Source organism: Suricata suricatta, chromosome 2 (genome assembly GCF_006229205.1).
Source record: "Suricata suricatta isolate VVHF042 chromosome 2, meerkat_22Aug2017_6uvM2_HiC, whole genome shotgun sequence".
Lineage (NCBI taxonomy): Eukaryota > Metazoa > Chordata > Mammalia > Carnivora > Herpestidae > Suricata > Suricata suricatta.
The window spans coordinates 2,488,493-2,499,657 of NC_043701.1; the positions used below are offsets into that span (position 1 = coordinate 2,488,493).

General features: G+C 48.9%; 1 protein-coding gene across 1 annotated transcript in view; it reads left to right on the plus strand.

The window, feature by feature from the left end:
• CNPY1 (canopy FGF signaling regulator 1) overlaps window positions 1–6,530 on the plus strand; it is a 31,319-nt gene extending 24,789 nt beyond the window's left edge. Inside the window, 2 exon segments of the mRNA XM_029921081.1 lie at window positions 336–531; window positions 6,067–6,530. Of these exon segments, the coding sequence (XP_029776941.1) occupies window positions 336–531; window positions 6,067–6,294 (424 nt within the window). The 3' untranslated portion in view covers window positions 6,295–6,530.
• The last annotated feature ends 4,635 nt before the right edge of the window (window positions 6,531–11,165 follow it).

Consider the following 11,165-nt stretch of genomic DNA (forward strand, 5'->3'; position numbering starts at 1 on the left):
TCTCCTGCTAGTAAATAATCACAGCCATTTTCTGTCCTCGGTGCCTTCTGCATGTGCAATGACTTTGAAAAAGGACTCCGGCATCAGTGCGCTTTCTAGTTCGCATATAGTTGATCTTTCCTGTCCACTTTCAAACATCCGCCCTTTTCCAAAAGCACAATTTAAGCTCCCTCCCGACATTCTGTAAGTAATGTAACTGTATACATATTGTATTAGGAAGGTCATGCCTGTTGGCGCTCCTGGGGGTGGCGCACGGTTCCAATCGCGCTCACTGCAAGATCTGCTAAACCGTGTGACCGTTAAGGCAGGGCTCCTGCCCGTTTGTCTGCACAGAGCCCCGGAGCCCGCTCGGAGGCTTTCCTAACCGACCTGTTGGACCCAGTGTGAGCAGATGAACCGAACAAGCTCCAAGATCCCGCAACTAAAGAGAAGAAGTTGAAGAGATTTGCTCCGAGGAAAGGAGACAGAATATACAAAGAATTTAAAAAATTCTTTTTTTATTCTGATGCTTACAGACCTTTGAACCTCGCGGTAAGCACTCATTTTTCGCAGGTGAATCCTACGCTCTGTGAACGCATCTTGGGCTGTTGTTGGGTTTCCAGACCTTGAACATTAAAAGGGTGTCTGTGCTCTGTTGTCCTGCGGCTTCTCTAGTCTTGTCCACCGTTTGGCGAGCCGCCTTTGAGCACTCCTCCAGCTGTGCAGACATAGCCAGGCGGCGTTTTCCCAGAAAGTGCTCATAGCTCCCAGCGACTTGGAGGGGAGGGTTGTGCTGCTCCCCGAGGCTCAGAGGGGGGTCTCCGCGCCCCCCTCCCTTGCTCGGCAGGTCTCTTACAGGTTCCCAAAGAAGAAACCAGGGGATGTGGCTCTTAGGTTAAAATCCAAATTAAAATGAATGTCGTTTTCAAATATTTATAGGCAAGGGATAGAGGAAGAGTGACCCGCATCTTTTTTTTTTTCCTTCTCGCCCATCAGGCTTCACAGAAGACAGAGAATTTCCTTCCTGAGTTAATTCAAGCATTTTTAGCACAAACTAGGTTAAACAAAGGCTTAGGTATGATAGTTGGCCCAATGCCAAACTTCCACAGTATAGTGTTTATTTTAGATGAATGCGGCCTCAGGCTTGCAGGATGGCGCTTGGCAAAATATATTCCAATATATTTCACTTTACTTAACGCTGTTGAATCAGACGAAGTGATGGGAAAGCCTGTTTAAAAAATGTATTAAGTTCACACATTGGCCAAAATGTCAGGCATGCTGAAACTCCGAAATGGGGGCTTTAGCTGACTTCTGAAGATTTCATTTTAATTAAAAAGCAAAGGCGTTACCTCCAAAATAAAAGTGCTGTGGAACAGGAATTGCAGTGAGCACGTTGCTTGTATTTCACAGGTTTTAAATAAACACATTACAGGGGAATTTAAATATTTTTAAATGCCATTTAAAATTTTTAAAGTCTTGCTTAATGAACTTGGGCAACGTTTTGCAAGTCTCCAGCGAACGCCCTTCCTGGTTCCTGAAGCTGTAACCTTGTGTGTCTTTAGCACAGACACATACTTCAGTTAGAATTTAAGTTTTTTTAATGCTTGGGCACATTTGGGCTCCCTCTTCCCTGGAAAGTTTGACTCGGGGGAAGAAGCAAAGTGAAATTCTCTACGGAGCTCTCGAGGGTTTGAAAAGAAACTTGCCCAGATCCGCGCCAAGCGTGTTACCCACAGTGAGACTGAGGGGTTGTTTTGATCGCTGCCAAAGCCTACTTGTGCTCACACTTCGGCCTCGGTTTTAAAACCACAAAATGGATTGTTTCATGAAATCTGAGGGAAGCTGGCTTAGTCTCAAGGAGCTGCGTTCTTCGGAGGATTCTGAAAACCACAACAGAAAGCGAAGATTCCCAGCTTGACCCGGGAGACCCGTTTCCTCCTCCTCGCATTCCAGCCGAAGGAAGAGGTACAAATCCATCTTTCAACACGACTAATCAGTTAGTTCAGTCCAAGTGACGTTTTGGGAAGGGGGTCATCCGAGGCAATGGTGTCCTTAAAGCAGAGGGGCCGGTAGAGACAGGCCACCTTGGTGACACCGTGTTCTGTTTTTAGCTAGTAAAATGTCGGTGAGTCCTTCTAACGAGGGGCCCGTGCGCGGGTCTATCCGCATGTGTGTTAGGACGCGTCCCCAGTGCGAAGCTGCAGCCGGGAAGCAGGAGGACAGACCCTCTCACTCGCCGCCCGGGAGGCGCACGGCCTCGCTGACAAGTGCGGCGGAGAGCAGGTACTGTGTCTGATGTAACACGCCTCTCCGGCTCGCCCACCCCGCACCCGCGCCGGCATCTTACTTTCCAGCCGCCCTTGCTGACTCCCCGCCACCCCCACCGGGCTCTCCACTGAATCAGAAAGACCCCATGTGAGAGAAAACAAACAAACAAAACCACCGAGGGCCTGGCGGCTCTTCCTCTCCTGTTGGCATTGTTGGCATTTGTCAGGACGACCAAAGTCCTCCATTTCCAGATGTCAGAGAGCCCACAGGCCCGTCAGCACTGGACGGATCGGAGAGATTGGATTCTCTCTCCCTCCTGGACCAGAAGGAGAGTCTGTTTACGACTCGCCGGCTACCTAAACTGATAGCAGGCAGGATCTCTGTTTAGTACAAGACTCTAAAAGCTTTTTTGTTTGCTGATTTGCGAGGGGTGCTGGGTACTTTTTTTCCAAGTTTCTTTCCCAGGATATACCTACTACTTAAAACATTTTTTTTTGTTTGATTTCTGGCAGAGAATAGAAAATAATACTTGAGTCCTGTTCTTATACACACACACACACACACACACACACACTCACACACACACATACACACACACTCAGGAGCTAGAAAAAAATCACCAGCACTTTATTCATGCAAAGTTGAAACGTGTTACCCCGCTAGCCTATCCACCTGTTTGGTGGAATATGAAGTCCTGTATCAGGAGATGCTTATTTGATACATTCACAAGAGTGGAGTGCAAGCTGTTTTTTCAGACTCCTTTGAGAAAATGAAGCATGCGTATGAAGACAGTGATTTACAGACGCTTGCGATATTAGCACTTGTTTGTCACTAAGTATAACATGTATCAAATTTAGTCCCCGAGTCTTGAAATAATAGTGACTGCCCATCTGTAGATAAATATTGGTCCTCGAAGGTTATTAAATCAGAAAGTTGTAAATCCACACGAGCAGGAAAAAGTTTTCTTGCTCTGAGTGGATAATGGGGTTGTTTTCTTTTTAAAATCCAGTTTGAAAAAAATAATACAAAAGAAGATCCAGGTTGGCTGGGAGTTTGAAGAGCAAGTGAGCGCTACAGCCAGCGTCGCTCAGGAGTCGGGGAGCCGTCTCCCTGAGCTCAGACGCGTAGTGTTGCGTTTGTGAGCCTCCCACATCTGGAAGTGCGTAGCCACGATTTTCCAAAGCAAGTATTTTTGAAGGTTTGCAGATGGTTCAGAGATGGACACGCGCTTGAAGATACAAGCAAAAACAGGATGAATGATATCGGAAATCCCTGTTTTCCTGTTTTTCCCTCACGGAGGGACTTGTCACGACTATCTATGGCAAATGCAACTAATTTGCTCTATAGACACCTGCTTGGACCTCACAGAAGGGCCTGAGAGAGTTTCACCAACTCTTCATGGCAGCTGGACACCCCAAACAATGATAAGATTTTGGGGAAAGACTCTGATCCTAAATGCAGCAATTAGACTGAATTTTAGTAATATTGACTGTCTTCTCATTACTTTTGCGTATTGGTCATTGGAAATAAAAATTAACGTTAGCCTGAGCGAACACGAGGGTAGGGCATAGCCCTACGACGGACGCAGGGCGGCGGGTGTGAAAGAAAACCCTGGCCTCCTGATTCTTTACAGCATCTGGTTGTTTAAAGGCCCGGGAAGTATTTCCACCGTAAAGTGTCAGCCCCTCCGCTGCGGGGGGAAAGTGGCCACGGCGGCGATCCGGGCCTCCTCAGGCTCCTTTCCCTGTGCAACGTGCTCAGGGCCCTGCTGCACCGATCGTGAATTAAAACCCGAGAACACGTTCATCCTAAAAAGAGCCTAGAGTCCCTCCACCCCAGAGTCTCCCCCCATTGAAGTAAGTTAACGCCACATAATGAGGCCGCTTTTTCACACTGAAAAATTATCGTCAGAAAACCTGATGCAGCTCGTCCCGGAGGAAACTCGCCCTCCGTGGCCCGGGCGACAAGCAGTAGTGTGTGTTCGCAGGTGGGGAGGGCTTCAGGTTCCCGTGGAGGAGGTGACACTCTCGGACTGCGGAGAGACGCCGGCGCCGCTGCCCAACGACTTTGCCACGATCGATTGCCGCGGTCAGACCGTGAGGCTGGGCCGTGTGTGCGTCTCGGGCGCGGGCACTGTGAGGCCGGGCGGGCCCGGGGCCGCAGGCACCACGCTGACGGCCGCCGGAGGGTCTACACACTGCTTTTGGGGAGATCTTTTTTTAAAAATAGGTATTTCTAGAACTAGATGTTTAATTGGAGGGTTGGCCCCTTTTTCTATTCCGTATACACTTTCTATACGTGTGTGTGTGCATGCACACGTGTGTGTTATCTGTGTCTGTATATGAATTTTGCCGTTTTCCTATTGAATGTAGATAATTTCACCTTATTTTTAATAAGTACATAGGCGCAGATGAAGGCATAGTCACAGATTTTAAAACCTCCGCTTTATTGAGTATGATGGACGCACACGATCGAAAGGCGTTTAAAGTGTGCCTCGTGGTGATTTGATGCGTGTGTGCGTGTGAAAGGTTTCTCCCGTCTAGTTCACTGACGCGGGACTCGTGAGGACTGCAGTTTCCTCCCTGTGCACATGGGGGTCATGGAGAAAACGTTACATGGGAGAGGACTGTGGACTTGAAAATAACACATCCGTGAGGTGTTCTCCAACATCCGTGCCGTCTCTTAAATGAGTGAGGAGAACCTCAGCGGACGGCATCACAGGTGGGCCTGCGGGCGCCCGCACCCCTCCGCGCCGCGTAAGATAAAAGTCATCAGGTGCATCCTGCTCTTGGGTGTGACTCAGGGAAACAGGGCGCCTGATGTGTCATCTGTTGGGTTTTTCTAGGGAAAAAAAGAAAAGTGAGTTTGTTTGACTTGCCTGGTGGGATACTTTGTGGCATGTACCCTGGCCACATTGGCCTTTTAATGTCTTGAGGTCAAAATGACGTTTTAAAATCCTAATGAGATAGGTCACGAGTAAACGCACAGATGTGTCCCACGGAAGGCGGAGAGCGCGCCGTTCTGGATGAGGAGTGAGGGGGTCCTCTCAGGTTTGTGGGGGCTCTTGTCAGCTGGAGTATATCTGTATGTACACATATATTCATATATGTACATGAATGTATTCTGTGTACACGTCCCTCCTGGCCTGCAGTTAAATCCTAACATTTAAAACCTGAGACCGAGGAATCGGACGGCGAGCCTTCTGATCTGAAGGCTCCGTACGGAATAAGGTACCAAGTATCTTGGAACGTTCAGCTTACGTTTAACGTAAAAGCGTTTTTACCTTTCTGTGTAGACTTCCCAACGCTGATGGCAGGGTTGAGTTATCGTACCCAAAATAACTACTTTCGAAGTCTGGCCTGTTTCCTATCAGAAATAATGAAGTAAACGGAATCATAGCTTTCTGAAGAGAGCTGGCATTAATTGTTTCCAGTTGGAAAAGTTGAGGGTCTCAAAGCACCTTTTGCCTCTCTGCTCCTTGGGTTAAATGCCAAGCGTGCCGTGCCTCCATTGAAGGCATTTCTTAAATACGCCTAAGGCCGTGGGCAGAATGATACCATCTTCGGTTGTAAAATACTCCAGCAGAAGACGCCGGAGGACGGGACAAGTAGCCGAGCTCTGACGGGTGTGGAGGCCAGGTCTGGGGTCCGGGGAGTAGACCGTGCCCTTATCTCCGCTGTCGTGTGGATTTGAGAATGTCCATAAGAAAAAACTTCTAAAATGTGCTTCCCCAAAAGCTGTGTTTCTTGAGAAAGTCCGCGACTCACGGGCTGTTATTAAATGTGAGAGGGATGCTGTGTGACCTTTCTTTTCGTCCAGGTCTCTGTGAAACCTCGGCTGACGTCACTGAGCTCTGGGCTGGTGCCTCTCCGGCTCCTGAGGGGGAAAGCTCGCGCCCGCAGGTCACCGTCCGGGTTCCTGTCTTCACGTTTCTTCACGAAAACAAAGTTTATGTCTCTTTGCACTGTGTTGTCGCGCACATGCATTGTATCGGAAATCGGTGGTTTGGCATCCTGGCAGATGGGTTCTTTTGGTGGGGGAAACTGAGGCGTGCGTAAAACAAGTCACCTCTGTGGATTCGGGCACAGAAAGGTCAGGACTGAAGCGTTTAAGTGACCAGTCAGGAAAAACTGAAACCACTTCGTGGGTGAGGATTTGATAATGTACACGGTGTATCTTATGCACATCTGCAAGTATAATGTTCTGCTTGGTAAGAAAGAGCCTGCTTTGATCGCTTCAATGCTTGTTTGGTCATGAAATTAAGAAAATATATTGCCACAAATTCCAGATTATGTCTTCCGGGCTCTCTGCGGCGATCCGCGAAAGAAACAGACTTCCTTTCCGTCAGGAAGGAAGTCAAACTTTCCAGAACCTTAAGTTCAAAACTTCTTATCTCTAAACTGGGATGGAACGTGTCAAAAGTCACACTTTCCTAGCAAGCAATATGGTGGCCTTTCCTCCGCATACTTGTTAATTCAGATGAGTCAAAAAGTCCCTTTATTATTATCTTGTGTGTCCTTCCAAGATGACACCAACGACCGTGTTTTGTTTGGCCGCAAACTCTATTGTGTGTGTGCCTCTCTACAAAGACGTGTCCGCTAACATTTAGTGTGTGTGTTTTACCACTAACGAATCCTTCATTCTCCCGTTGGGGTGTTTCTGTAGGTGTGGAGGTAGAGGGGAGGTGGGACCATGTGAAAAATTACTTTTCTGACCACACTTCATAGCAGAACGTAGCGATCAGTTAGTCTAAGATATTTCATTGTCCTTGTGAAGTTTACCTTCGGTGGCGTCTGACTTATTTCCTTACAACGCCAGGCATATCTAGAACGTATTTTTCAGAAGATCTGCTCCCTGTTGGTGGCGAGAAGTTACCAAGTAGGACGATATAAATTCACCCCCCAGCGAGCAAACCCGCCCGCGTGCCACGTGATTGCCAGAAGCCACAGTGTCCAAACCCCTCGGGAGGCCGAGGGAAGAGACGATGCTGAAACTTCTGAAACTTCACCAAAACTGAGAGGAAACAGTTTCCACTTTTCTCCTTCGTCTGCCCCACTTCTTACGGAAAGTCCACACCACTTATGATTTGGGGAGACTGGACGGCATGTGACTTGTGGGCGTGTCTGTAGCTGGTCTGGGAGTCTAGACCCGACACGGTGTAGCCCCCGGGGCCGCACCAGCGCTGCCGTAAAGTGGGAACCGGATCCCAGAATAATTGGCCCCGTATTTCAGTCCGGCAGTGAAGTTCACGCAGCCTTCAGACAGTCAGGAGCGTCTCCCTGGCGTGGGCCGGGCTGGTCAGTGCGCCGCCAGGGAGGGGCCCGACTCCCAGCTGAGAGCCCGGGGGAGGCTGGACCCCGCGGGCTGGACCGCGGTGACCGGTGACCGCGCAGGCGTCCTCTCCGCCTCCCCGCAGAGTCTCAGATGCAGACGCCGCCGAGGCTGGTGCGCAGTTCGGGGGAGCCGGGCTCCTGTGTGCAGCCCACACGGGACCAGGGATGGCCTCCTCTCCCCAGTGGGTGCTCCTCGAGGGTGCGGGTGCTCTTGCTTTGACTGGAGTGAACCACCCGTCTTGCCTCTGATAGCGAATGCCTAACGTTTCCCCGAATAGGGTTTTCCGTTTTTTTCTTATTTCCTGGTAAACATAGACTTGTCTCTTATCAGGTTTTTGATGTCCTCTGACTTATATATGCTTTGTCCTTCCAGAAAGTATTTTCTGGATCCAACCTGTTACACTTGTATAAATTCTTGAACTTTGCTAATTGCTGGTTAAACGTACGTTTGGGGGTAGGCACAGAACCGCTGGTCTTAGGGCTCCCGATCCTGGGTTCCCTGTGGGGCAGGCCAGGCTGCTGCATTCGCTAACAAACAGTAATAAGATAGAGCAGTCAGTGGGTTGCGTTCTCGTCCCTCTGAACCACATCCCTGCCTCTTACATCATGTTTGTTGACCAAAACCAAACAAAGCCAAAAGCCTGGAAAGACAAGAAAAGAGTCAGTACCCAGAGAATGGCACAAAAGTTTCCCGGAGTCCACGAAAAGCAACCTAGTTCTAGGTCAGGGAAATTCCTGGAGGGAAAAGAGGTGGGCGCGGGGCGTGTGATGCTCATTAAAATACTGGGGGAGCAGACATGGTTGAGGCGGAGGTTCCGAGTCGTGTTTTAAGGAGTCTGTTCTCTGGGTCTTTCTGGAAGACCCAGTGAGCCTGTTCTCATGGAGAGAAAACAGGTGGGCTAAGACGAGCAGTTTGTATTTTGTTATACGGATTCCTGTTTGCTAAGAAGAAGCCAAGGCCAATGAATCCATTTCACTGAGGAGTGAAAAGTGGAATTGAGCCAAAGTCACAAATGGAAGAGATCAATACTTTATTTACTAAGACAAGCCCTAAAAAAATACAGTCATTAGCTGGTTATATTTGTTATTTGTTCGACCGATTTCTCTGCTCAGGTTGGTATTTATTCACATAGGTAATAGCTTTATCTAAATACAAAATTTTAAACTTTCAACCTTACATGTCAGATTATAATGGAATATGAGAAAAAGCCATTCTTTGGTGCGATTTTGTGGCCCGTGTTAAAATTTGATACAAAAAATCATGAGCTGATCTTAAATCTGGAAGCCCACTCAATGGCGTTTTGCACCGTTTTACACCACAGAGCAACTGGCAGTGATAACACATTGGCAGGATGCCGGTCACCCAAGTGTGTGTTTTGTTGCGGCCCCTGATACTTCCCTGACTTTCCGCAGAGTGTCTGCGTTTTGGGCAAGGAGCAACGTAAAAGATCGAATGAGGCAAAAACAATTGAAATGTGGAGTCAGAGACACTCATTGCTCTCGCGTCACCTCGGAAACGGTGCGGCCAAGGACCATGTCGTCTCTGGACTTGTTTTTCCTGTCCCCGGCTCCGAACGTGGCCTTGCTGAGGAAGCACGACCCACTCATTCCGTCCATTTTCAGGATCTGCCCTTCTCAAAGGAGATGGTGATTACACTGACTGTCACATCAGCTCGTTTGTCTGGAGGGACGTCACCTAAAAATTCCGGCTTGGCTTCCAAGGGACAGTGTGTGCAAGTGCGGTCCAGGCCATCGCTCGGAGTCGTGCGTCCTTCTGGGTTCTCAGAGGGCACAGGGAGGGATCACCACCGCCACACGGAGATGGAGTGACGTCTGCTCACAGGGAGGCCAGCCGGAGCTGGCGTTGCTCCAAGGTGGAGATCTCAGAGGAAAACGTGCCTAGAAATTTCTGTACTTCCTGAAGGAAAAAAAATCATTCCTGTGCCCCTTAATCTTGATGTTCAAGATAGAAAAAAACCACCCTAAATTACAGCACATAGAGAAAATCTTCTATCTCACGACAGCAAGACATTTACAAAACACGCTCCATCTGTTAAGAAGCTCTTGGAAAACAAGCTATGAGGTTATACCGGAAATATGTCGGAATTGAAATATGGCTCATTATTACAGATCGTGATTTTATCAGACCAACCGTGGGTCAAATGGTATCCCCCAAAACACAACAGCACAAAGTAGAAGCCAGTACAGTGAGGTGAGGGACTGAATAGGACAGAGAGCGCCGGGGGCCCCCAAAGCCCAGTGTGAGCTGAACCACACACTTGTTTGAGCTGAGGTCCGACTCCGGGCACCTGCGCCTTCCCTCGGAGGGGACAGAAGCCCCAGGAACCCCTCCTCCTCGGGAACGTTAACAAACCAATATCTAAGGAATGCGAGTTACATCGGGGAGTGTTGGATGCCCAGCGTCAGCTAATCAAGCCTGGCTGTGACTCGGAAAAACCCCGTAAGTGAGGAGTTAAAATATTAATACCGGACTCGAACTCCACGACTAGCGAGGTTGGCACTTGAGGAGGCAGAACGTACTCCTGACATTTCAGATGAAGGGTTTGCCTCAGAGCTGCCTTCTGAACACGCGGGAATTCTCTGCAGCATATTCTCTGATATCGGCGATAAAGGGTGAGGGTAATCCTTGCGGTGACACCATTGTCAACAGAGAGAAGATTTCAATCAGGTGGTTTTCGTTGTCTGATAGAAACGCTTTTTCTGGCTCTGTTGTTCTTCATCAAAGGGCACCGATTAAGCACCTTCATGCCCTGTGGTTTGTAGAAGAAAGCACAGAACCAAAAAATAGACTATTTGGTCCCCATTAAAAATGGACCCTATATAAAGCAACATGGTATTAAAACAGAGTGAGGTCTAATACAAATGCAGGTTCAATAAGTGTTATTAAATTACTAGACCTTAAGGTGAAAATATGCCCTCGAATTGCCTTTGTATGCAATCAGAGGTGTGATTAAATATTAATGCCCTAAGATTAAAGGGTCACTGGAGTGGGGTTTTTTTTTTAGCAGTACCCCAAACGCTGCCTTGTGCATACTTTGTGGTCGCTGAAACCTGGGCCTGTTTCCAGACTGAAAAGCGCCGGGCTGGGGCTTAGCTCTGCCTGGCTGGGCCCTGCGTGTCTACGGCGTGTTGTGATCCTTCCTCACGGAGCCGCAGGAGGCTCTGTGGTCCTGGGGCCGTGGACCAGGGCTCTCCCCGGTCCCTTATGTAGACAGACAGGCTCCGTGTGGAGCAGACACGGTTACACCGGCAGAGTAAAAGCCGGTGATTTTCCGTCTAGCAGGTGTGGTGCTTGGAACAACACAGAAAGAAAGAAAACATTCATTCATACATATATATACGTATGTATTTGTTTTAAAGAAATGCTTTTCCTTCTGCTCGATGGCTGTGTAGCCTAGCACAGCCTTTGTTCTGGTTCCCGAAGATGGAAGTGTTCTTCCGTGCACTGACCGCGTGTTAGGGAACCACACTGTGACCCGATCACGCAGGGACCCGCGCCCCCCACCCCGCCCCCGCTGCGCCCCTGGGGGTGCAGCCGTGTGACCCCCGCCCCGCGGCTCTGGC